Source organism: Schistocerca serialis, chromosome 10, assembly GCF_023864345.2.
Source record: "Schistocerca serialis cubense isolate TAMUIC-IGC-003099 chromosome 10, iqSchSeri2.2, whole genome shotgun sequence".
Lineage (NCBI taxonomy): Eukaryota > Metazoa > Arthropoda > Insecta > Orthoptera > Acrididae > Schistocerca > Schistocerca serialis.
The window spans coordinates 211,529,993-211,557,985 of record NC_064647.1 but is presented as its reverse complement, the minus strand read 5'-3'; the positions used below and the strand labels follow the sequence as shown (position 1 = coordinate 211,557,985).

Sequence of the window (27,993 nt, the reverse complement as noted above, 5' to 3'; positions counted from 1 at the left end):
CATTTATAATGTGAGAAATATTTTTTATTTTTAAGCCAGGGCAAAGTATCCACTTTCCTGGTGCGTGTTCTCGATAACAGCTGATTGGTAACTGGCATGCAGTTCGAAGCAATGTGTGGCAAAAATTGTTCATTCATATTTGAATGGTAGACACAAAAAAACAGACATAAAACACCATATCTTAATATCTCCTCGCAATCAAACCTTTCATGCACTCGGATGAGCTACTGCAATCAGTTTTTACACGATTTATTCCATCTGCAGATGTGGTTAGTGACAAAAATTGAGACAGAAGAAGAGAGTGACTTTGAATACCTATTCCTTTAATCTCTCTCAGTCTTCAACTTCTTGGCAGTTTAACCAGTCTGAAGTGACCGACACTGTGGGTGGTTAGGGTCTCTCCAACTTGCAGCTGAAGTGTTTGCCCCTAGACTTCAAAAAGAATGTGAACTGGGTAGATCTTACCTTCACATTTTACAGAGGAAAATAAGTTCCTTTATTGCCATGATGTCTCAGGTCTTCTCCAGGAATGAGGAAGTACACTGTACAATCGAGATGACTGACATTTATTTGTAGACAGTTCAAAATGCAGTCTGAAGTGAGTTCTACTACACATTGGAAATGTCTCTGCACCTCTTCCAGTTGGCCATTCCGTGTCTTTATGAGAAGAGCATAATGACATGAACACTGTGATTAACTCACTACAACACCAGAAGCACAACTGGACAATTTGCAAGGACCTCAAAAAGGTTAACTTGCTGCTAGGCCAACAGAGAGCATTTATAACGTATGGCTGCTTTCTCTGAATCTGAGACAGCCAAGCATGAGGTAGGTACTGGAACCACAAGTAGTAGTCCATATGTGTGACTCAGCAAGTAAGTATGCCAAATGTTGTCCATCGAGCAAACATAATTTTCCCTCCACACAATATCAAACTGCGTTTCATTAAACAGTTTGTTAAAGCATTAGATTGGGCCACTAGACTGTGTGGTGAATGCTTCCAACATATAGTCAGTGCTCTTACTGCTTTGTCCCTTGAGAAGATAAAGACAAGAATGTTTAATGGCAACGCGAAAAACTTATTACAAAGACGAACATCCACAAATCGGTTGCAAGGAAAGAAAGGGTGGTGAGTAACCAAAAATATTTGGTATTCCAAGTCACTGACGACTAGCTCTGCTGAGAATAAAAAGTTGAAGGAATATGAGAACTACCAATTTGGTACAAACGTACAGGCTAGTAACAAAACACTTCCATTACTCGACTCCACAGAATTGGAGGGAAACAAAAACTACCGAACTGGCCAAGTCGAGCAGCCAGTGCATGTGAAAAATAAAACATGAAGTACCAACACATTTCACACAGTAACGGAACAGTACTTCAAGCCTTGTGGAATAGTCTTAACTCTTTAAGAAATGTGTATGATAGGCAACAGCTCTATCCCTCTTTCTCCCCATTTGAAACAACCCATCATCCCAGTCTAGTTATTATGCTGGTTGAATGCACTCACATGGAAAAAAGCAGCCATGGTAAGCATATTGTCATTCCAAAACATCCTCCTCTTTGAACATTTGCAATTTCATGCCCATGCTGTAGTACAGCTGGGCCTTGTTGCCACAGCTTTGGCTTTGTTGCTAATTAGTATCCACTAGTCCGGATCAGACCGATTTGGTGAATATGTTGTGGGGATGAATGGCTGAGGTATACAGTAACACCATGGCATTACTAAAATTCAAAGCACGATTTTAATGCTGTTTTAATAGTGTCAAAGTGTGTGACCTATTTTTGTAAAGTGCTCTCTAATAAAATCTGCCAGGCAAAAAATAGCACAAACTTTCAAATATCTTCTTGTAACTAAATAATTTGGATTTAGTACTTTTGGAACATATACGTGTGTGTTTGTAACTTGTGGAACATTTTCAGCAAGCCTCCACTTCTTTAGTGTAATAAAACAGTAGGTGCTCTACACAAGTTGTATGGCAAATGGCTGAAATGTGATAACCGCGGCAAAAATGAGAAACATTGATGAACTGTATTCAAATCACACCCTCATCCTTCAAAATTGTGAAGGTCTAAGCACTTTACTGAAATCTGCTACATGTGAAGTTCAGGTATACAGGTCTCAGATTTTTCATCACTGTACTTATACAGTAACTATGAGGGCTATCCACAAAGTACATTACATTTTGGAATTAAAAATAAATAAAGTACTCGAAAATTTTTTTTATTATATAAAGATGAAAGCCACACTTAAATACTACTTTTCTACATAGTTGCCATTTAATTTAAAGCACTTATCGTAGCGATGGATGAGCTTGGAAATTCCTTCATCGTAAAATTCGGCCGCCACGTGGTTACCTCTTCTCTTGGGACAGAAAAGGTGTGATTTTTGTGGATTTCCTGGAAAGAGGCACTACAATAAACCCTCAAAGGTATTGCCAAACTCTGCACAACCTCAGAAGAGGAATACAAAACAAGCGCAAGGGAAAGTTGGGCTCAAAGATCTTGCTGATTCAAGACAACGCCCGGGCCCACACAGCAAATGCCACTCGTGAAGTTCTCGAATCTTTAAAGTGGGAGTTGTTTCCTCATCCGCCGTACAGTCCCGACCTGGCACCGAGCGACTTCCACTTATTCCCAGCAATGAAGAAGTGGCTGGCTATGAAGCGTTTTGATGACGATGCACAGCTTCAAGAAGAGGTAACCACGTGGTTGAAGGCGCAGGCGGCCGAATTTTACGACGAAGGAATTTCCAAGCTCGTCCATCGCTACGACAAGTGCCTTAATTTAAATGGCAACTATGTAGAAAAGTAGTATTTAAGTGTGGCTCTCATCTGTATATAATAAAACAAAATTCCAATACTTTATTTATTTTTAATTCCAAAACGTAATGTACTTTGTGGATAGCCCTCGTATATTTAACTGGGAAAAGGGCAGGGAATACTATTAAAATACGCTCATGATCATCTGGGAAGAAACATAGTTTGAAGTAAATTGAGGATTGATGAATTTAGGAAATAAAAGTGCGACAGTGATACAGGTGATTTAGCAATCCCAGAAATAGCATATTGTGGTAGCAGGGTGTCTACACGGATGAGAAAAGAAATAAGTTCCCACATTCTTCCCAGATTTCCTGGTTAGAAACACACTTGTTCCTCTGGTTGAAAATACTCTATACCCCGGGTGAAAGTAATTTTTTTTTCCTGTTAAGTGACTATACTTTTGTTTAGAGCTGCAAAACTCTTCAATCCTTTGCATGGAAAGGTGGAAGTTTTGTAGGCTGATGCACAACTTCGCAGCATTTCACGAAACAAAACACTGTAAAAAGAGAGAGAGAGAGAGAGAGAGAGAGAGAGAGAGAGAGAGTTTCGTTAAGATCTTTGATGTGCAACAAAATGTACACTGCATATTTTCATGTTACAGAAGTACAAATACAGATTCCACCAGATACAGCACAGTAGCTTCCAAAGCACTGAAATTGAGGTTGTGATGTGCTTTTGTCAGCGAATCATAGCATAGGACACATGATACTACTACTACTACAACTACAACAACACACACACACAAAGCACAGGGAGGACTCGAACCTCCGACAGAGGGGGGTGGATGGGGGTGGGGGGTGGGGGGGAGGGGTGCGAACCATGGCAAGGCACCTCAGACCGTACAGCTACCCTGCGCAGAACTCAACCCATTCAAAAATCTGTGGTTCTATCTCAACAGAGCTATTCGTGCAGCGGATCCTCAACTGAGAAATATGACTGGACAGTGTATAAAGAATACAATAACCGACTCAATCAGATGATATCATTGCTGCCTTACACATGTATCAGCATCGCAATGCAAGCACCACAGTTCTGGGACATTGAAATAAAAGAAGCCATACTGATAGTTACTAATCATGAGTGTACATCGTATTTGACAAAACACGAATATTTTCTGACACTTTAACATCAGTGTTCTAATGTATAAGTTTTGAAACTGTAGCAAATAAGGTAATCAACACAGCAACCGTTGTTTCTGATATGACATTAAAAAAAAGGTTTCAAATCTGAGAGGCACAACCCACAAAAAAGAAGAAATATACACAAACAGTGCTGCACTCACAACAAGCTACTTGTCACTTACATCCTCCATCAGAATCAGGGTGAAGAGCACATCGTGGTCACGATTGTAGAAAGGCAGCCGACCGCACATCATCTCGTACATGACCACGCCGATGCCCCACCAGTCGACAGCACGCCCGTAGTCGTTGTCCTCGAGGACCTGTCCGGGGGGAAGCCAACAGGAACATGAGCGAGGCACACGAGAACGCACAACCTACAATAGCACCAGGTATGCATTCAGTCTGCCGTGCAAGTATCCAATCCAGGTTTAAAGCATCGCACTACCGGAACGAGATAGTCCCGTACCGACCATCGGAAGCCGAGAGTCCAAATGTCTAGAAAGACTCCTTGCGGGACAATAAGAAGTGTCAGAGAGGCTGTAACATGTACAAGAAAGAAAAATTGCTACTACATTTAAGCGTATGGCATGCACTAAGATAAATAGAAATCACAGCTGCCAGATTGCAAATCACATTTTACACCAGCTATTTAGTGCTTGTCAATAATTAAATAGAAGTGAGATAAGCACAAGCGAGTAACTCTGTTTTGAAAATTCCTGGGAGACTAAAACTGAGTGCCAAACCAGAACCAAGAGCCAAACTGGGAGTCAAACCCTCAGCCTTCCCTTTCCCAAGCAGTTCTCTCAGTGACTGAACTATTGAGACACGACTCACAGCCTGCACTCACAACTTCCCTTCTGCCTATTTGGAAGTGTGTCGCATCTGGATAGCACAGCTGGCAGCATCATTCCTTGTGAAAGAAACAGTTCCACAATTTTGTTTTGTAAACTGGTCTAGCAGCATCACATTTCAGTTTGTCCAGAAATATAACGTGAGATGGTGAGTCTCTCACATCACAATACATTGCATGTATGTGAAGAACAGAATTTTTGTAATTTAACCCCTCAAGCCGGGAGCTCGAATGCCTACTTGTGCGCTGCGAATGTCTGCACTGGCAGCATCCCGACCACATACTTGCCAGTTGCAGTCTCGGAGGTAAAACTGTATTGCTCTGCCATCTGTTGACGACAACCGATACTACTTCATCAGCTAACTACAGACATATCTGTGCTGCTCTGTAAACTAACTGTTATTCTGCAGATTGTATACAAAAACAGACTGTTCTACAACCTCGTTCTAAGCTACGTAACTGGGTAGACAAAGATGAGCTTTTGTGTGTTTTTCGCACTGCAGATGTTGATGGGAATTATTCAGAAGCCACCCATAAAGTCGTATTTCAGCAAGCATCCACTTTTGAACACGCCGATTTTTTACCAGAGTATGCAACAAGACAGGTTTGAGCTACTTTGCAGATTCCTTCATTTTGTAAACAATGAAGAAATGAATACATTTGAAGGCAATAAGAGAGTGTTCGAGTTGGGTTCTGTCATTCAGCACTTGAATGATACATTTATAAATACATTCAACATGGGAGAAAACATTTCTATTGACGAATCTTTTACATTATGGAAAGAAAGGCTGGCAATAAAAACTTATCTAACTCTAAAATCAGCAAAGTTTGGTATAAAGCCCTATGAGATCTGCGAATCTTCCACAGATTATTTATGGCAATTTATTATTAATGCAGGAAGTTCCACAGAAATAGAAACGAAATTTCTTTCTGCACATACCCTGAAAACCAGTCAGACTGTAGTGAAGCTTGTTGATTCAACTTAGGCCATATGCTCTGGACGGACAATTATTATAACAGCATCCTTTTGTGCCACTTTTTGAAGGAAAGAGGTATGAATGTAGCTGGCACACTTCCACTGAATAAAAAGAATGTACCTGATGCCTTGAGACATGTAAAACTGAAGAAAGGTGAACTCATAGCATATCATTCACACGGCGTAATGGTATTGAAATGGATGGATAAAAAGCAGGTTGACTTTATTTCTACATTTCATAATGATGCAGTTGTTACGGCTACCAAAAGGGGCAACGAGATAAGAAAGCCTCAGTGCATAAAAGAGTACAATAGCTTTATGGGTGGTGTAGATTTGAAGGATCAGAAACTACAACCTTTTCTCACAGAAAGGAACAAAGGTGTAAAGCGGTATATGAAAATGTTTAGAATGATGATGAATGTTGCAGTGCACAATGCTTTTATTGTTTACAATGCTAGCGAAAAACCCATGGAAGAAACGCATATAATTCAGGCTTCTGCTCGTAACACAATTGCTGGAAATTCATGGGAAGAATGTAACTTCACCTATCTTCACCTCAATGTAGGTGACCTTCAAAAACTCCTGCACCTGAACGGCTCACAGCAAGGCATTTTATTGAGAAGATCCCACCCACAGAGAAGAAGACCAAGCCTACAAAGAGATGTGCAGTCTGCTGCAAGGAGATGGGGAAACGTAAGGAAACATCGTTTTGGTGCAAGGACCGTGGTGTAAGACTGTTTCAAAGATTGTTTCAAAATATACCACACTCAAAATTCATTTTAACTGAGAATGTAAATTTTAATCGTAATAAATATGTATTGATACCAATTCCTGACATTTTTGTAACATTTGAACAAGTAATTCCAGTTCTAGAGCAATTTCACTGAAACGCTGTATTCTGGGACCAGCAAGCCATAGAAACTACTGCCAGTAGACTAGGCATGCGCCCCGAAACTACCAACTTATTAAAGATATTACCAACTAAATCTGAATTCAACTGATTCTATACAAATGACACTGCAATAACTGCATACAGTTCTTACTCACATAAGATATATGGACAAACCTGATGCTACCCAAAACAAGTACTTCAGAAGGTCTACTATAAACACTGAAGGAAAAAAAGAGAAGATATACCTACAGAATTTTATGGCACGGGTTCCATGAATGACCATAAGGAACAAAGGAAAACTCCCAGATGACACACATGATCTCCAGAATGGCAGTCCATGGTTTCCACCACCTTATTTGCAACAACACGTCATATCATGAACCGAATGCAACATGGCGAGTGCAAACTGTGTCAGTGAATATGCAAATGTTACCACACAGAACTATGTACCAAAAGGACATGATCAATAAGTGACTAAGCAAACCTTGTACTTTGAACTTGTATGGCTATTTGGCTGCAATAAATTTATTATTATAAAAATATTAACACTTGAGGAGTCCATTGTTTTGTAATTGTGTTTTGTAAAGGGTGACATCAATAACTCGCAGTGGTTCCAAATATGACATATTATGCAAGTAAATTCATAGTACAGTAGAGTCCTGTTAATCTGAACTAAATGGGACCGGACCTTGGTCGGATTACAGATTTGTTCGGATTAGCCGGAATTACGGTGACGAGTTTCTAGAATGAAGTATACCAAGCAGTTAAGTAGGTACACCATGGTAACAAATGGGAACAAGAGTGGTAACAATGGGTCACTCTCACTCCCTGCCCTTGTTGCCGTGCATTGTTGAGACCTTTGTAGTGTCTGAGGTCAGTTCACTGCCAGTTGACGTGGAAAGTGCCGGGTTATGTTACTTATCGATCACTGGCACGCATAACAGTTGTATTCGTTCAGGTATAGTGGTGTACGTATTTTCGTCATGAGTAAACGGAAACATACGACATTAACCCTCAAAGAAAAACAATGTTTTGAACTGGATGGACAATGGTGAGAATGTATCTAAACTGGCAACGGAACTGGGTGTTGGTAAAGCAACCATTTGTGATTGGAAGAAGAACTGAGTGAAGCTTGAACAGTCCAGTGCAATGTCTTCAGGAAAAACACTCCAAATTTGAAACAGCCCCAGCACGCTCAAGTGGATGAAGTTCTTTCCCTTTGGATTGCGCAGGAAAGAGAAAGGGGAACCCCTTTGAGTGGAGCACTGGTTCAGGAGAAGGCTGTTTACCTCAACAAGTTAATGAATAGTGACGGGTCTTTTAGTGCGAGTACGGGTTGGTTGGAGCGATTCAAAATATATCATGGAATCAGTCAGCTAACAATTACTGGAGAGAAGCTTTCTTCTGACCATGATGCAGTGAAGAAATACTTGGGTGAGTTTGAAAAAATTATAATAGAAGGAAAGTATTCTCCCAACAAATTTATAACATTGTCGAGACAGGCCTTAATTTTAGGGCATTGCCAACAAAAAGCCTGGCATCGAAAGCAGAAGACCATGCTCCAGGTTTTAAAATGTGCTAAGATCGTGTGACTATTAGTGTGCAGCAACACTACTGGTAATCACAAGCTGCCTTTAATGCTGATCGGCAAATCTGCTAGGCCCAGAGCTTTTAAAAACTGCAACATGAAGTCCCTGCCTGTGTATTATCACAACCAGAAAAAAGCATGGATGGATGGTAAGCTGCTCAAAGAATGGTTTCACTGCCAGTTTGTTCCCTCTGTTCGACAGTTTTCTAAGGAAAATCACTTGTCTCCGCATGCAATCCCTTTGAATGGTAACGCGCCATTTCAGCCAGCAGTGAGGAATTATGTCATGGAGAAATTGTGGTGAAGTTTTTGCCGCCGAGTGTTACGCCAATTCTACAGCCGATGGACCAGGGCATACTGCCAACATTAAAACTGATCTACAGAAAACAATTTTTAAGAATGCTGATCCAAAATGATAGCATTCCTTTAGTAGACAAAACAGAAAGACCAACATGAAAGAAGTTTATTGGGCTGCTGAGGCATGGCAGAATATTTCAGAAAACACTGTGAGAAAATTGTGGAGAAAACTGTGGACATATCTTGAATTTCAGGATACCCTAGAGTTGAAAATGAAAATCTACTACAAATGATACAGACAATCCCTTGATGTGAAGAAGCTAGTGAAGGAGGGACAGATGAGTGGATGGCAGCGGATTGGGCATGTGTCAAGAACATTACTGACACTGATTTAGTAGCTGCTATGACTCAAGACCACGAAGAAGAGGACTGCTGTGACGGAAGTGACAATGAGCTGAAAGCGGCAAAGGAGAGCTGGTGCCACACAGTGATGCAGCAGAAGCCCTTGATCTCGCCCTTGGAGCAACAGCCCACTGCTACACCTGCTGATTTGATGTTTATGAGATGACAGCACAACTATGCGTCATGTAACAGACAGTCTTCATTAGGCAAAAAAAACAATGACTGAATTTTTGTCATCTTAAAAGTGGGGATAAAATGTCCGTTGTATTTTAGTATGTTTGTCAGATTTTCTTTCATTGTTATGCATTGTTTAAACCTAATGTTTTCTTGCCAATTTTTTAAATACATGTTTACTGTACTGTGTAAATTAAAATAGTGTGTATGTACTGCAGTTTACCGCACAGTTTTCCATACTTGGACTAACATTTTTCATATTCGGATTAACCGAATGTTCAGATTACCGGGGTTCAGATTAGCGGGACTCTGCTGTATTGTGGTTGCATTCCTGCAACTGGCACTGCTAATCCCTCCATTTATTAAAAAATTTAACTGCTGTATTCAAATGTTATCATTTTCTAATTAATTAATGCAACAAATGACGTTTAAATTGCTTCAAGCGCGAGGCTTAACCAAAATCAATCACTACAAGATCACAGTTTTATGAAAGTCAAATATACAGTTTGTTAAGCAGGAGCGTGGTCAGCATTACACACAGATGGTAAAAGATATCACCTTAGTTCTTTCATACCTCATTACAGGGAACCTTTGTCCTTTACAGAATGTCCATAAACTATTTGTTTACTTTGAATGCTTGACTAACATTTGCACCTGTTTACGAAGTTTTTAAATCCACAGAAAATGTTATAAATTTATCAAAGATGTTTGATTGCAACTGGCACACATTGGTGCATGGACAAAAATTAACAATGGATACTGCAGGAGGACAATAATCCCCCGAGGCACCGCAGCAGACAATGCAGTGACTAGAAAAATGAGAACGTTTGCAGGTACTGGATTTGTCCTCACAGTTGCCTGATGCTAATACTGTTCAAAATGTATGGTCTTACATAAAAAAAAGGTTGCAAGGAAAGAAGATCTTGAATTTGAAACAGCTGTCAGTGCAAATCCAAAGCATTTGGAGGTCTCTTCCAAGTGAATACGCGGAAAACTTGGTTTTGAGCACGATTCAGAAACACCAAGTAATTATCAGCACTGTGGGTGACTGGACGTATTATTAATTGTAAATGCATTTTTCTTTTGTTCATGTATGATGTAAAGACATGTTTAGTTTGTTGTCAAATAAATATTTCTATTGGTTAACCCAACCACAATCTTACTTAACAGACTGTATCAAACATTTATTGTAATAACCATCAACTGATATTTTGAAAGAGAGAACAATTTTGCTTCCCTCAGAAGTTCAAAATTTTGAAAATGAATGTTACTTCATTCACAGTTCACTTGTACACGATCAGCTGATTTCGGTGTGTGGCCATTATGGTGGTCGCACAAAAGAATTAAAGGACACCAAGCTCTGTTTAGATTAAGCATTAGCATACAAACTAAAGTTATCGGTACCTATTCAGAACAATAAAAAGAAACTAGTCATGCACTGCTAACATACTGAAATCATGCCATCAGTTCAGTTGTGCTGTAACGTGCACAACAAAGAGTACTGTTTATGTCATGTAAGCACACCACACAGACCTAATTGACCACAGTCTCAGCATAAGCAACAACAATAGCTCCAACTCACCTCTGGAGCTAGGTATTCTGGTGTTCCGCAGAAAGTCTTTGTGGTCCGGCCATATGTGATGTCTTCTTTGCACAGACCAAAGTCGGCTATCTTTATATGACCATCTTTGTCGAGCAAGAGGTTCTCCAACTGAAATTAAGCACAAAATATTTTGTTACTGTAAATACACATGCTATGTCTGTGGAAATACTATGAACAATAAAGATGGAAACAATGTAACAACAGCTGTACATCCACTTCTATTATCTGCAAGCATCTGAAGTGCATGGCAAAGGGTACTTGGGAGTTTCTTTCCACTCCTACCACTTAAACAGCGACCGAAGAGTGGCTGCTTAGATGTCTCTGGAAATGCTGTAATACCTAACATTATCATAACATAAATTTGAGTTTCAAACAAGGGAAACTCCAGGTAGGAATATCAACAATGTAGGAAAAGACAGCTTGAACTACTGCTGTTACACGTGGTTTTTAAATGAAACCACTTCAACTCTAGTACTTTTGAGATAAATTTGTGGTGTCACCACCAGACACCACACTTGCTAGGTGGTAGCCTTTAAATCAGCCGCAGTCCATTAGTATACGCCGGACCCGCGTGTCGCCACTGTCAGTGATAGCAGACCGAGCGCCACCACACGGCAGGTCTAGAGAGACGTACTGGCACTCGGCCCAGTTGTACAGCCGACGTTCATTGCAATGGTTCACTGACAAATACGCTCTCATTTGCCGAGACGATAGTTAGCACAGCCTTCAGCTACATTTGCTACGACCTAGCAAGGCGCCATATTCAATTGATAATTAATATTATGAAGCATGTACCGTAATGAGAGATGTTCTACAATTGTGGATTAAAGTTAAGTATTCTACCAGTTACCTCCGGTTTTGCTAGTCTTATTTCTCTGACCTGTTCCAGACCTAACACCAGTCAGCGTGTAATTAAACGTGTGCATTTCGGCCTCCTCTAGAAAAACAGTGTTGGCTCTTCAGCCAACACTACAAAATTTATTACATTTTATGCTCTTTTTGCTTGTTATTTAGGACTATAATTTGATTTTGAGATTATCAAGTTCATGGAAGTTTCAAGATGTGGGATTGCGTCTAGGAAAAATGGAAAACTGCTTTCAAATATGTCTGCTGAAACGACATGTGGCTGAAAACGTATGTCCCCGCAGTTCAAAGTTAAACCAAAACTTCAAAACAACTGATTATTTACTTTTTGACAATGGCTTCTTGTACTTGTGCTTGCTACACTAATAAAGGTCAATTTTGTAAAAAAAAAATTAAAAATTGAAGTTTTTATACTGTTTGGGACACTAAAGATTAAAGAAGCAAGGATGGATGGAACTAACATTCTGTTGAGGTAACTAGAAACACAGCATCAGCTCTAGGGCTGGCAACAGAGGTAAATCAGCTGTGATCTTGTTACAAAAATGATTCCAGGAAAATATGGTGGAAGAATGCAAGGGGAAACCTAAATCAGAAATGCTAGGGTGTCATTTGAAATTAGAATGTGAGCATTTAAAATGTAAGAGGTTTCCTTGCAAAGGGAATTTCTGACATCCCAGGTGCTCTACAGAATAAATCTTTCATTACAATATAGCTGGTGATACACCTGTCATCTGCCAGAAAAATAGTGCAGTTAGTCTCAACACAGAGGGGCAGATCTTTATACAAAATTGCAACACTCATATTGAGGAAAACAATTTAAGAGTTAATTTAGGTGATAGAAATGTCATTTGCTTTAACCCAGTTGCATCAAAAAATGCTTTAAATGAAAATATCATTGCATCAATCTGTTCAGTACGTGCGCTTCCAGATTCATACATACAATGTCTGATCAAAAAGTAATGGGAATTTTTCTTAATTTCACAGGCTTTATACATCTGGGTTGTTTTAACGTCCTGTTGGTACACATGTTCCTGATTTATATTAGGATTTTCAGCTGTTTTGAATATTTAGTTTATTTCTGACAGTTCAAAAGGTTATAAGTGATTTTGAGTGTTTGGCAAATTTTTGCTTTCAAAAAAGATGTATCAAAGAATTTGCATTAAATTTTGCTTGGAAAGTGGAATAAAATTCAACACCTCAGGTTCAAGTAAAAGAGCAGCCTTTAACAAAATCAGTAAAAAATGTGAATAGCAGAGTGCAAAGATTGGAGAGAGAGTCAGGGAAATCAGAGTTCATTAGTTAGGGACAACTGTAAATTGGTGTTTTCAGAAAACCCTGATTGTGTCAAACTTATAAATATTTCAAAAATTCTAAAAGGTAACAATTCAATTGCAGTACAAATGAACACTACAATAGTTCAGTGTCTTACATTTGCTTCAGTTACCTCAGCTCATGTTGACATCATTTTCTCAGTTGAAAAATGTAATATCTGGCAGGAGACTCAACACGACTCGAGAAAATTTAAAAAAGCATTTGGTTATCAAGTGTAACAATCGAGTCAGTAAGGCATTATAATGCGAAGGCTTTCAAAAAAATATTTTCAGTATTCCATCACATACAATCAGCATTCTGTTTAAAACTTTGAATTTACTTTAAAAATAGTAATACAATACAATGTTAACATGCATCTGCTAACTGTGTGATTGTGTGAACAGAGCAATCAAGTAAATAGCCATAGTGTTAGATTTTGCTACATTGCCTTTTACTACCTATATTAGCCACAGCTATTTAAAATGCCCTTCTGCCTACCTATTTAAGTGACTTATAATGGCTGAACTTCCAGCATCTGGTGATTATCATTCAGTACACAAAATCTGTAAGTAAGACAATCTGTAAACAGGGACTGAAAAGAATAAACAGCATGTAAAGTTTATGTGTGCTAATTTGCATATTTCCAAGTGATCTATTGCAGTAGCCACCAGAAAGATCTCGGGAGGCGCACATCGGCACGGCGCGTCACGGACGACAGTTGCCGCAAATAGAGTCCCATCCACCAGAGGGCACGCGAGAATTCGGCCGCGACCTCTGACAGCGGAACAACAACAACAACAACAACAACAACAACAACAACTCAGGCAGCACGGGCCGTGCCCAGTCAGCTGACATCGGCCATGCCTATGAGACAGTTCTCGGTCTACTCTCAAGTGCGACGGAAAACGTGAACCGTGTTACTACACAATTGGCGACGAGTAGGGTCGTTCTTTCACGTGTTGCGGCGTCGTTCCGGTTTCGCGGCTTCTCCGTGGCATGGAGGATTTAGTGCGGGTTTTGGTTGAGCAGCAGACAGAGCTCATGGCCACCATGAAACAAGTGCTTCCGGCGTTGCTCTCCACGCCATCTGCTCCAGCGCCGTTTCCTCCTCCCTTTCCTCCGTATGACGAGACGGCAGAGGATTGGGACGCGTATGAACATCGCCTTCGGCAGCATTTCCAGGCATTTCATGTTGCCGATGTGGAGGTATGTCGTGCTCTTTTCTTGTCTTGGATATCTCCCTCGCTGTATCAAGTTTTGCGGCAGCTAGCGCCGTTGCAGGAACCCTCGTCCTTGTCTTTTGACGCATTGTGTTCCTTACTGTCTTCATATTATCGCCGCCGCACGCATGTTGTGGCGGCTAGGGTTGAGTTCTATCAATGCAAGAAGCAGCCCCATCAGTCTTACTGGGCGTGGGCCACTACCCTGCACGGTCTTAGTCGCTAGTGTCATTTTGTCACGGAGCAGTCGCGAGAGTCATATGCCCACATTATGGTGCGCGACGTCATTGTTCGTTCGGTCCCTGATAGGGAGGTCCGGCAACGGGCCCTGCAGTTAGAAGACCCCTCCCTCGAGGAAGTCCTGTCCATTGCTCAATCGTATGAAGTCTCTCACGCCGCCGGTCAACAGCTGGAAGCGTGGTGCGACGTCGCGGTGGTTCAGGGCGGCGCGGCCGCGTCCACTGCGTCCGGGGTGGACGACGTGCGAGCGGTACAATCCGGCCGTTACGGCCGCTCCCGCACGGTGCGTAAACAGAGTTCTGGCCGCCGGCCCCTGTTACCGTCCTGGGCGTCGTGCTATATACATCACGATCGGTCGGAGTGCCCCCAGTGTTGGGCCGTTTGTCGCAAATGTAATAAAAAAGGACACATTGCTAAAGTTTGCCGCTCAGCCTCAAAAGACTCAAAGGAAGCAGTTACAGAGGACATGGACGTTGACATTCATTCAGGAAGTTTCATCGGGCCAGGCTCCCGACGCATCGGCCCACAAACTCTTTATCGAGGTGTCGGTCCGGTCGCACCGATTACAACTGCAAGTAGATACGGGCGCGGCGGTTTCTTTGTTGAATGCACAAACTTACTCCGACCTTGGGTCGCCCCCGTTCGCGCCAGTTTACCGGCGTCTACGCGGTTATGGTAAACAGTTCATTCCCCTACTGGGTCAATTCACTACCGACGTGACTTACAAACCAGTCACTCGGCCTATTACTTTTATTGTTGTCAGTGATGCGAGCTCCGCAAACCTTTTTGGCTTGGATGCCTTTTAAGTTTTCGGGTTTTCTATCACTGACACCGTACAGTTGGTCTCCGAAGACGTTCCCTATCAATCATTAGAATCTTTTATCTCTGACTTTCCGGATATCTTTGAGGAGGGCCTGGGGCGTGTTTCAGACTTTGAAGCTCACTTAACATTGAAGGCATCGGCTCGCCCACGTTTTCTACGCGCGAGGCAGATCCCCTTGGCTCTCCGCCCTCAGGTAAAAGAAGAGCTAGACCGGGTGACAGCCCTAGGGGTCGTTCTTCCCATTTCTTCTAGTGAGTGGGATTCGCCCCTCGTTATTGTCAGGAAACCCTTGGGAAAATTTCGTCTTTGTGGCGATTTCAAGGCCACCATTAATTCCCAATTGGTGGTGGACACCTATCCTTTGCCTCGTGCTGATGAATTGTTCTCCGCCGTAGCGGGAGGCCAATATTTTTCGAAAATCGATCTTTTGGAGGCTTATCATCAGATACCTCTTGATGAGAGCTCCAAACGGCTGGCAGTTGTCAACACCCCGTTTGGCCTTTACCAATACCAGCGGTTGGCCTTCGGAATATCCAGTGCCCCGGCGATATTCCAGCGTTATCTTGAGCACGTCGACAATCCCTCATTGTATTAATTACCTGGACGACATAATTGTCACAGGCCGCGGCACGAAGGAACACTTGCACAACCTTCGCACCCTCTTTCTCAAATTCAGGTCCGTGGGCTTGCGTTGCAACCTGCGTAATTCAAACTTCTTCCAACCGTCCATTGAGTATGTGGGCTACACAATCTCTCGGCACGGCGTCCACCCGCTAGGAAGTTTGGTCCAAGGTATCGTCGACCTTCCGCGGCCCGCTTCGCTGAAGGAGTTACAAGCTTTTTTAGGCAAGATTGCCTATTACCACCGGTTCATTCCCAGGGCTTCCACCATCGCCCACCCCCTATACTGCCTTCTGCGCAAGGGTGTTCCTTTTGATTGGTCGCCTGCATGCGAGCGAGCGTTCACCTCGTTGAAAGGCCTCCTCACGTCAGCGCCGTGTTTGGCTACTGTTGACCCCCATAAGCCGTTGGTCCTGGCTACAGATGCTTCGCAGTATGGGGTAGGGGCGGTCCTGGCCCATCGCAACTCAGATGGTTCCGAGCAACCACTGGCGTTTGCGTCTAAAACTCTTAGTCCCGCACAGGCCCATTGCTCCCAGGTGGAAAAAGAGGCTTTGGCCATTGTCTACGCTGTTACCAAGTTTCACCCTTTCTTGTATGGCACGAAGTTTCAGTTAATCACTGACCATAAGCCATTAATATCGTTATTTGGCCCCGCCTCTCAGATTCCGGATAGGGCGGCCCACAGACTACAGTGCTGGGCCTTGTTCCTCTATGACATTCATTTTCGCCCTACCGGACAGCATGCCAACGCAGGCGCTCTTTCCAGTCTTCCGGTGGGCCCGGATCCTAAGTTCGATCGAGAGGAAATAGTGTGTTTTCATTTGGATGTGGCGTCCCGCGAAGTGGTTGATGGTTTCCCGATCACTAGTTCTAGAGTCGTGAGGGAAACGGCAGCTGACCCGGTTCTCCAGCAAGTGGTTCGCCTCATTCAGCAGGGGTGGTCATCCCGACCTCCTGGCCGGGCCTCGGACCCTCTTCGTAATTATTTTGTTCTACGAGACCGCCTCTCCGTCTTGGAAGGAGTTCTCCTTCTGGCTACCGATGATACAGCTCCTTGCGCGGTTGTTCCTGCAAGTGTGCGAAGGGAAGTAGTCCTCACGTTATTACATGAGGGGCACTGGGGTGTTTCCCGTACTAAAACCTTGGCTCGCAGACATGTGTACTGGCCCGGTATTGACAGAGAAATTGAGCACTTGGTGGCCGCCTGTTCCCAGTGGGCGAGCCAACAGGCATCTCCCAGGTCAGCGTTCTCTTCATGGCCGCCTGCAACCCAGGCATGGGAACGTGTTCACATCGATTTTGCGAGCCCGTTTCTCAATGGCTTTTGGCTCATTGTCATTGATGCTTATTCCCGATTTCCATATGTGGTTCGCTGCTCCTCAACCACTTCAGAGTTTGTAATCCAGGCACTAGTAAAAATCTTTTCTGTGGAAGGTCTGCCAGTCACCCTGGTCTCGGACAATGAACCTCAGTTTATGTCGCAGACCTTCCGGGATTTTTGTAGGCGCTTCGGTATTCGGCATATTTGCTCTCCCCCCTTTCATCCACAATCGAATGGGGAAGCCGAGCGCATGGTGAGCACGTTTAAGACACAGGTGAAAAAGTATGTGCACGAATTTCCTGCGGAGGAGGCGTTGACGTTTTTCCTGACGGCATACTGGACCACACCTATGGGAGAACGCAGCCCCGCAGAGCTCCTCCACAGGCGCCAACCTAGGACTCTGCTGCTCCCTCCTTCGGCACGTTCCTCGCCAGTCTTCGCAAAACAGCGTACCCAGCTTTCCACCGTGTATGTCGGTCTGGGCATGTGGGTTTGGTCGCAATCCTCGTTGGATACCGGCGGTGGTCCTGCGCCGAAATGGCCACCGGCTCTATACCTTGCAGACGGGGAACCGGGAGGTACGTTGTCACCAAAATCAGCTTCGTCCACGTTTGGGCCCCCACCCTTCGACCCCTCGGGCACCGGCTTCCCCATTGCCGGCACCTGTGTTGGTTTCTCAGGGGACGCTACCACCCCTCCCCCCTGTGATTCCGCCGCACTGCGATGGCTCTCAGCCTTGGCAGCCTTCAGTCGCTCCAGCATGGGCATCGCCATCATTAGCGATGCCCCAGCGAGAGCTGGCCCCCTCGCAGGCCCGGTTTCTCAGCAGGCTGGTTCACCTGTGGTTGTCCCTTCCCCATTGTCCCCGCCACTGGGTCTTGACCCTCCCGGGGTGGACCAGGATCCCGAGTGCGATGGCCTGTCTCCCTTTCTGTCCCGGGTTCCGGTGGTGGGACGACAGGGCCTCTTCGTGTGGGTCACTTCCCGCTGTATTCGAAACTTCCGGCTCGAGGGTTGGCGGATGCCCTAGACTCCAGCCTTCCTATGGACGTGGAGGTCGTCACTCCTGCACGACGCTCCACCTTCCGACGAAGTGGATCACAGTGGCGTCACCCCCCGAAGGAGGAGGAGTGCAGTAGCCACCAGAAAGATCGCGGGAGGCGCACATCGGCACGGCGCGTCACGGACGGTAGTTGCCGCAAATAGAGTCCCATCCACCAGAGGGCATGCGAAAATTCGGCCGCGACCTCTGACAGCGGAACAACAACAACAACAACTACTCAGGCAGCACGGGCCGTGCCCAGTCAGTTGACATAGGGCATGCCTATGAGACAGTTGTCGGTCTACTCTGAAGTGCGACGGAAAACGTGAACCGTGTTACTACATCTATTGCTATGTAATTATCAACGTGCAGACAGATTTGCAGGCCCTTTATATGAAATACACAGATACTAATCCACAGTGGATCTTCAGTGTGTATGGCTAGTATTGGTGACATGACTGGTACCTTATAATCCAACCAAGATGTCACAAAACAGGGGGTTGCAGGTTACCTCCCTGTCACTGCACTTGCGACGCAAGCACAGCCCGTTCTGCCTTGACAGGTACTGCAGTACTGGGGGTTACCACATCTGCTGGATACAGCACGGACGGCCTCTATAGGATGCTGCCTACCAGTCCGCTAGTCAGTGTAATTCCTGGCTCAACCTCACCACTCCACTTCGGAAGCGCCGCGAGTATATTCCTCAGAGCGCAGTGCACGCCATCGGAATGTAGGACACTGAGAGTGCAACGAGAGTGTTCTTGTTCAAGAGATATGAGAGGTCAACTCTCACCTTCAGGAACTTTTATTGTATTAGTGAAAAATCTTTCACCAGATCAGGACAATATTTATGTTGCCTTCACTCTGAAGCTGTTTCAGTTGCCCAACATTATTGTGTAATTTCTGTTGTAATAAAATGGGTGCATCACCCACAATTGGATACTACAATATTAACAAACATAGGTAACTGTTAAAATTAACCCACAATGTTCTGTAAAATTCATTGAAGAACTACTTCAAATTCTTTTTCAGCCTGCAAATGAACACTGATACAAGGACATCTACTGAGCACAAAAGAGGGTCAGTAATCTTACACACCATTATACTCCAGTTTTTTCTATAGCGTATTCTCTGCAATCTGTTTTCCGGATCGCAAAAGTGTCTGCAGTATTTTTCCAGAGAACAGATAAATTTTCACTGCCACATGTTGTTCAATTACACCCACTATTAAAGCGGAGTGTAGGCAGGGGAGGGGGGAGGCAGGGGGGGGGGGGGGTCAGGCGGTCGGGGACACGCAAAACATTTGTGGCAAAAAATTCTCTTACTGTAATAATGTAATCATTGATATCTTCCAGAAAAGAACAAAAATTATTTAAGTATGAGTTTTAGCAGTAAGCCTTGTAACATAGAAACATACAGTGGAAGACGCATTCACTGGTCCACTGGCAGGTCATACGCATTGAAAAACCGATGATTTTGTGCTCAATGACTGCAAATTGGAGACAAAAAGTTATATTGTCACATACCACCTGTAAGCCAATTGCCCCAAATGACATACAGGGATGCCCTCAAAAATCAAGCAAGGCGGAGTTCCAGAACAAAAAGAGTTCTAGCAAGCAGAAGAATTCCAGATCAACCAGCCTTGGAACACCAATGGCCTACAGCAAGTACTATTCGAGTGAACGTAAACTCAATCAAGCTTGTACACAAAGATTTTGCAAAGCTTGCCTGGACATACCTGTAGGCTAGGGTTACTGGTATCAATCAATCAATCAATCAATCAATCAATCATTCATTCATTCATTCATTCATTCATTCGTCTACAACTACCTAAGCCTGTGTATCACTTTCATTGTGATATGTACTTCAACCTGATGGTTCAATTAGAATAACAGAATCTGCTACTTCCATGTGGTCTGTAGTACCATACATTATTGTGCATACCTGCACCTCAACAAAGTTCCAGGCCGGGGTGGCCATTTGTTCTGGTAACTGATTGGAGAAGCTCTTAAGCCTCATGTATGTTTTACACTTACAGAAGTTATAAAATAGTTGCGTGCCCTTCTGCAGCGTGCCCTCAGCGATACAGATAGCCGTACCGTAGGTGCAACCACAACGCAAGGGTATCTGTTGAGAGGCCAGACAAACGTGTGGTTCCTGAAGAGGGGCAGCAGCCTTTTCAGTAGTTGCAAGGGCAACAGTCTGGATGATTGACAGATCTGGTCTTGTAACAATAACCAAAACGGCCTTGCTGTGTTGGTACTGCGAACGGCTGAAAGCAAGGGGAAACTACGGCCGTAATTTTTCCCGAGGGCATGCAGCTTTACTGTATGATTAAATGATGATGGCGTCCTCTTGGGTAAAATATTCCGGAGGTAAAATAGTCCCCCATTCGGATCTCCGGGCGGGGACTACTCAGGAGGATGTAGTTACTAGGAGAAAGAAAACTGGCATTCTACGGATCGGAGCGTGGAATGTCAGATCACTTAATCGGGCAGGTAGGTTGGAAAATTTAAAAAGGGAAATGGATAGGTTAAAGTTAGATATAGTGGGAATTAGTGAAGTTCGGTGGCAGGAGGAACAAGACTTCTGGTCAGGTGACTACAGGGTTATAAACACAAAATCAAATAGGGGTATTGCAGGAGTAGGTTTAATAATGAATAGGAAAATAGGAATGCGGGTAAGCTACTACAAACAGCATAGTGAACGCATTATTGTTGCTAAGATAGATACGAAGCCCACACCTACTACAGTAGTACAAGTTTATATGCCAACTAGCTCTGCAGATGACGAAGAAATTGAAGAAATGTATGATGAAATAAAAGAAATTATTCAGATAGTGAAGGGTGACGAAAATTTAATAGTCATGGGTGACTGGAATTTGGTAGTAGGAAAAGGGAGAGAAGGAAACGTAGTAGGTGAATATGGATTGGGGCTAAGAAATGAAAGAGGAAGCCGCCTGGTAGAATTTTGCACAGAGCACAACTTAATCATAGCTAACACTTGGTTTAAGAATCATGAAAGAAGGTTATATACATGGAAGAACCCTGGAGATACTAAAAGGTATCAGATAGATTTTATAATGGTAAGACAGAGATTTAGGAACCAGGTTTTAAATTGTAAGACATTTCCAGGGGCAGATGTGGACTCTGACCACAATCTATTGGTTATGACCTGTAGATTAAAATTGAAGAAACTGCAAAAAGGTGGGAACTTACGGAGATGAGACCTGGATAAACTGAAAGAACCAGAGGTTGTACAGAGATTCAGGGAGAGCATAAGGGAACAATTGACAGGAATGGGGGAAAGAAATACAGTAGAAGAAGAATGGGTAGCTTTGAGGGATGAAGTAGTGAAGGCAGCAGAGGATCAAGTAGGTAAAAAGATGAGGGCTAGTAGAAATCCTTGGGTAACAGAAGAAATATTGAATTTAATTGATGAAAGGAGAAAATATAAAAATGCAGTAAATGAAGCAGGCAAAAAGGAATACAAACGTCTCAAAAATGAGATCGACAGGAAGTGCAAAATGGCTAAGCAGGGATGGCTAGAGGACAAATGTAGGGAGGTAGAGGCTTATCTCGCTAGGGGTAAGATAGATACTGCCTACAGGAAAATTAGAGAGACCTTTGGAGATAAGAGAACCACTTGTATGAACATCAAGAGCTCAGATGGAAACCCAGTTCTAAGCAAAGAAGGGAAAACAGAAAGGTGGAAGGAGTATATAGAGGGTCTATACAAGGGCGATGTACTTGAGGACAACATTATGGAAATGGAAGAGGATGTAGATGAAGATGAAATGGGAGATACAATACTGGGTGAAGAGTTTGACAGAGCACTGAAAGACCTGAGTCGAAAGAAGGCCCCAGGAGTAGACAACATTCCATTGGAACTACTGACAGCCTTGGGAGAGACAGTCCTGACAAAACTCTACCATCTGGTGAGCAAGATGTACGAGACAGGCGAAGTACCCTCAGACTTCAAGAAGAATATAATAATTCCAATCCGAAAGAAAGCAGGTGTTGACAGATGTGAAAATTACCGAACAATCAGTTTAATAAGCCACAGCTGCAAAATACTAACACGAATTCTTTACAGACGAATGGAAAAACTAGTAGAAGAAAGGAGAAGATCAGTTTCGATTCCGTAGAAATACTGGAACACGTGAGGCAATACTGACCTTACGACTTAGCTTAGAAGAAAGATTCAGGAAAGGCAAACCTACGTTTCTAGCATTTGTAGACTTAGAGAAAGCTTTTGACAATGCTGGCTGGAATACTCTCTTTCAAATTCTAAAGGTGGCAGGGGTAAAATACAGGGAGCGAAAGGCTATTTACAATTTGTACAGAAACCAGATGGCAATTATAAGAGTCCAGGGACATGAAAGGGAAGCAGTTGTTGGGAAGGGAGTAAGACAGGGTTGTAGCCTCTCCCCAATGTTATTCAATCTGTATATTGAGCAAGCAGTAAAGGAAACAAAACAAAAATTCAGAGTAGGTATTAAAATCCATGGAGAAGAAATAAACACTTTGAGGTTCGCCGATGACATTGTAATTCTGTCAGAGACAGCGAAGGACTTGGAAGAGCAGTTGAACGGAATGGGCAGTGTATTGAAAGGAGGAAATAAGATGAACATCAACAAAAGCAAAACGAGGATAATGGAATATAGTCCAAATAAATCAGGTGATGCTGAGGGAATTAGATTAGGAAATGAAACACTTAAAGTAGTAAAGGAGTTTTGCTATTTGTGGAGCAAAATACCTGATGATGGTCGAAGTAGAGAGGATATAAAATGTAGACTGGCAATGGCAAGGAAAGCGTTTCTGAAGAAGAAAAATTTGTTAACATCGAGTATAGATTTAAGTATCAGGAAGTCATTTCTGAAAGTATTTGTATGGAGTGTAGCCATGTATGGAAGTGAAACATGGACGATAAATAGTTTGGACAAGAAGAGAATAGAAGCTTTCGAAATGTGGTGCTACAGAAGAATGCTGAAGATTAGATGGGTAGATCACGTAACTAATGAGAAAGTATTGAATAGGATTGGGGAGAAGAGAAGTTTGTGGCACAACTTGACCAGAAGAAGGGATCGGTTGGTAGGACATGTTCTGAGGCATCAAGGGATCACCAATTTAGTATTGGAGGGCAGCGTGGAGGGTAAAAATCGTAGAGGGAGACCAAGAGATGAATACACTAAGCAGATTCAGAAGGATGTAGGCTGCAGTAGGTACTGGGAGATGAAGAAGCTTGCACAGGATACAGTAGCATGGAGAGCTGCATCAAACCAGTCTCAGGACTGAAGACCACAATAATAATAATATAACTTCTGCACGTTCTTTGCAAACACTTTAAATACAAACAAAAAGCAGACCAATAAGCCAAACCAGAGTCTCATTTCCATATAACCACCATATCTACACCTCCTTAGCCTAACATCCTGTCCCCCTTCTGATCTGAGCATGAGCTTCTGAGTATGTTGTGACCCTTGTCCAGTTATGACAACAGACAGACAAAAACTTCCTGGACACTTCCAGAGGCAGTTCTGACCTCTCAAAAAGTTGCACAATACACCCCTAGTGAGAAAAATGTGAACCCCAGAGGCTCCACCCAAGGTAGCACTACTCTGGAAAATTTGGGTACACTCTCACAAACACATATATTCAGCTAGAAACTGAGAAGTGCAAGTCTAACTGATTAGTACCTTAAGATCCCTGTAGATGATGCCCTCTTCATGCAGGTATCCAAGTGCCGAGATGATCTCTGCCCCATAGAAGCGTGTCCGTTCTTCACTAAATATTCTCTCTCTCGATAAATGGAAGAAGAGTTCTCCACCATTCACATACTCCATAACAAAACACAACCGGTCAGCTGTCTGAAATGAATACTTCAGCGACTGAAACATAAGATATAATCAATTGTAAAAACTTTGTGTTCAATGGTAAATGACAATTCTGCATGAGGAAATATACTAGCTCCACCATACATCAGTATTCAGTTGTTAATAAAAATCCATAAGGAGCAAAGCAAATAATACTTAATGAGTGACAACCAAAAATGGTGCAACACATCAGCCAATGACTGCTGTATGCAAAGAACTACGCCAGAAAACAAAACATTCTAACGATACGTTCCACCTAGCTGGCATTATCAAAACCTCAAATGTCAATTTTACAGTAAATTTCGGTATTTGGACACAATTTAGTAATATGAACAGTTGAGTTTTAAATGTCAATTAATACTCACAATGAGAAATGGATGGCTTGTGGTCCGCAGTACTCTGTTCTCCGTCAGAGTATGGGCCACTTCATCCTTTTGGATGATAACCTCCTTCTTCAGAATCTTTATTGCATAAAGGTGTGCAGTAGCCTTTTCTCGGCATAAAATTACTTTGCCAAATGTCCCCTTTCCAAGGACTTTAAGGAACTCAAAATTCTCTAGTGTCTGTGGACAGAGAAATAGAAATTTAGAATAAAATTCTGTTAAGCTATATACAATGTATATTTAAAGCCTTATCAAACATAAAACAAGAGGAATGAAATTAAAAAAAAAACATACACTCAATCAAAATGATAGCTATTAACAATGGGTAACAGCCCATTCATACCAACAGTACTGTTAAGAATAAGTTATAAATCGAGCTAAAACAGTAGTGTATCAAGTAACAGTGTCCCAAGCAGTGGCCATAAAATATGTCTATTACCCCCTTCTTTGGCAGACTAACAAAATAGCCAAAATTCTGAAAACAACAAAATACAGTAAACCTTCACTAATTTTCACTATAATTCGGACTGAATTTTTATTTCAAAGTGAAATGCTGCCTTACTGTATGCTTTACTGTACGAGACATTATTTGTGCCAAGTGATACAGAAAGTTGAAAACATTCCCTCCCTTCCAGTTCACTTTAACCATGGCTGACAATGAGTTACCTATGTATCACACAACAAAATCTAAATATGGATTAAGAGTTTTAACTTATGAGACATGTACTTTCAACACCAAAACGAAACCCCAAACTTCACAAAAGCCACATGACTGAAACATACCATCTTCAGACCGTGTCTTGTTCAGCAGTACACAAGATGAAAACTGTGCTATACCCTGGCCACCTACCCTCCTGTACTCTCCCACAAGTAGCCCTTTACTGCCCCTCCCCACCCCTACCCTACTGTCTCTCCCCCTCCACACCCCAGGGTCATCTTTACCCCTGCCACCCAGATCGCTTCTGTCATCGGGCACAGTTGCTCGCAGTGTGGCCTCAGTGGCAAAATGTCTCCACCGTACGGAAATATATATAACGGATGTATGACTACAGGTTGAAACATGTGGAAGTTCAAGTCTGGCCCTGAGTTGTGGTCAGGTATTCGAATGGGAAGGCAACTACTCGTGATAAGCAGGAAATCTGGGTTCGAGTCCCAGTCCAGCACAAATTCTCATTACCATTATTCCATTATCAAGTCGATGGTTTTTCATATTTGGAACTGTGAATACATTTCCTGTATTTCATGTTCTCCTCCATATGGCGGATAGTAATATTTCCTTTTCATAATACTGTCATTATTCCATCCCAGATTTTCCACTGTTTGATTTCATTTACACAAGATTGATGCATGGGTGATATTAAATTTTTGAAGTGTTGACACCTCATAGGTTCCTTTGGAAGTTTTATAATATTATTATAAATATTTCTCTGTCAGACAGAAACAACCAACTTGTAGAAATGGAATGAGTGGAAAATGCTATTTAAAAATTGTTTAAATTGGTAATTTATGATTACCTGTGAACTGCTGAAGTTGAAGGGGCTACCTTGGATTTCCCTAGGGACAAATCCTATTTGGAAACACTATTTAAATGCCACTAAATGTATTCCATAACACATTTCATTTGTTTTGAGTCGTGTTCGTGGAGCCCGCTGTTTGAGCTCTTGTATTGAATTGTGTTGCATAATTCATTGCTTTTCATAAATTTGGTTGTTTCGATTTTACAAATATTCACATACAAAAGAAAAGAAAGTATTTCCTGCTGAAAATAGTAGCAATAATATTAAAATAATAATTTGAAATACTTTGTAAAGAAACAATGGAACAGTGTGATTCTGCCATTAATCACTTTTTTATGTTAGGCCTGTCTCTTCTTAATTATCTATGACAAATGGTGGTTTTACACCTCAAGCAATAAGGGAAACAGAAGTAGTCAGTGTTCTCTTGGACAGTATCTTCAAAGTTCATGTGTACTGCCATGTGTGGATGAACTGACTGATGAAGACCAAGTACATACATTATAGTGAAGCAATGGTCATCCACACTGATTATCTGATTGATATGTGTATGTTACAGACAGGTACCTGCACACCATCTCTCTGTGTAAGAAAATTTACTGTGATCCTTTTAAGTGTAGAAAATGAGACATTTCATCTCAACTGTGTTAAGTCAGTTGATAAAAGGCAAAGTACTTAAAATTAGAGGACTGAGCTCTGTTCTTGTGGATAAACTGGACCAAACCTGTACCACACTTATTATTAGAAACAAGCACATAACAACTCGTCATCATTATACAATGTTAATGTCTGTACTGTAAAGGTGAAAACTCCTGAAAAAGAGCCGAATATTGGCTTAACTAGGCTAGGAATATCTGTCGCAAAACTGGATTCAGTTTCTTGGCATAGTCAGTACGCAGCACAGAAACATAAATTTGACTCACCAACACGGCATTAAAAACTAAAATTTCACATATATATCAAGTTAAGTTTGTTACTCAGTTCTCAAGTAGATAGTGGGTGTCATGGCCTTGATGGACTGACATGGAATGAACTAACCCATTTTTATGTTACTGTAGTTCTCAAATGATCCCTACAAGCTTCAAACATTTTTAAAATTCTGAATACATACCACTTTCTTCTTTCCGGAAGATTTGCTATTCGAGGTGCCTTGTACAGAAAACTTGGCACCGAGTTCATTAAGAGCTGCAGACGAGCCATTGTCAAAGCTGTCACCGAAGGACGCACTCCTATCCAGGTCAGATGTAGGCATGTCCACATCCTCCGATCCCGCAAGGCGGTCCGCTACATAACGGATTGCAGCAACCCATTCTTCCCTGGAAATTACAAACTTTTACTGATCTTCTCAACTACTAGTCATCTAATAAGCCTAGTCCAAATTTTTCTTTGTGAACTGTAACTCAACAAAAATTTGCTTTTCTTCAATCAAAATGGCAAGAGGTACTATGGCTATGTACATCACAATTTTTTAACAAAATAAATAAATGAAAATTAGTAGTGATTTTTCAGGTCCCTGTTGGTATCCACTAGTCAAATAGCAGAAAAGGGATCACAAGCAACAAATGCTATGGAAACAGTTTAATAATTGTCAGACACATTTACTGCATAAAGTAGGTTTATTTATAATGAAGATAGTTCTAGATGGATTAACACACTGAATTTGCAGGACCCAAAATTTAAATAATTTACTGCAGTAGTCTTTAGTCCGAAGGCTTGGTTTGATTCAGCTCTCCCACTGCAATTTTTATCACACACACTTCCTTCAATTACCAAATTAACTATTCCTTGATGTCTCAGGATATGTACTATAAATAATTTCCCTTCTTTGAGCCAAGTTGTGGTGTAACTTTTCTACCCAGTTTGATTCACTACCTCTTCATCAATTACATGATCTTCCCATCTAAACTGTAGTAATCTTCTGTAGCACACTTCACTTCAGAAGTTTCTATTGCCTTCTTATCTGTTAGTTCCACTTCCCTACACTCCAGGCAATTACTTTCTGGAAAAAATACCCAACACTTGATTTCATATTTGACTGTAATGTATCTACA

At 42.2% G+C, this 27,993-nt stretch overlaps 1 protein-coding gene across 1 annotated transcript in view; it reads right to left on the bottom strand.

Moving 5' to 3' along the window:
* Positions 1–27,993, bottom strand: part of LOC126424790 (RAC serine/threonine-protein kinase) — a 770,672-nt gene that overhangs the window by 21,813 nt on the left and 720,866 nt on the right. Inside the window, exons 4-8 of the mRNA XM_050087562.1 lie at positions 27,054–27,258; positions 24,411–24,608; positions 23,869–24,060; positions 10,705–10,833; positions 4,126–4,263 (exon numbers count right to left, since the gene is read on the bottom strand). Of these exons, the coding sequence (XP_049943519.1) occupies positions 4,126–4,263; positions 10,705–10,833; positions 23,869–24,060; positions 24,411–24,608; positions 27,054–27,258 (862 nt within the window). The remainder of the gene's footprint in view (positions 1–4,125; positions 4,264–10,704; positions 10,834–23,868; positions 24,061–24,410; positions 24,609–27,053; positions 27,259–27,993) is intronic.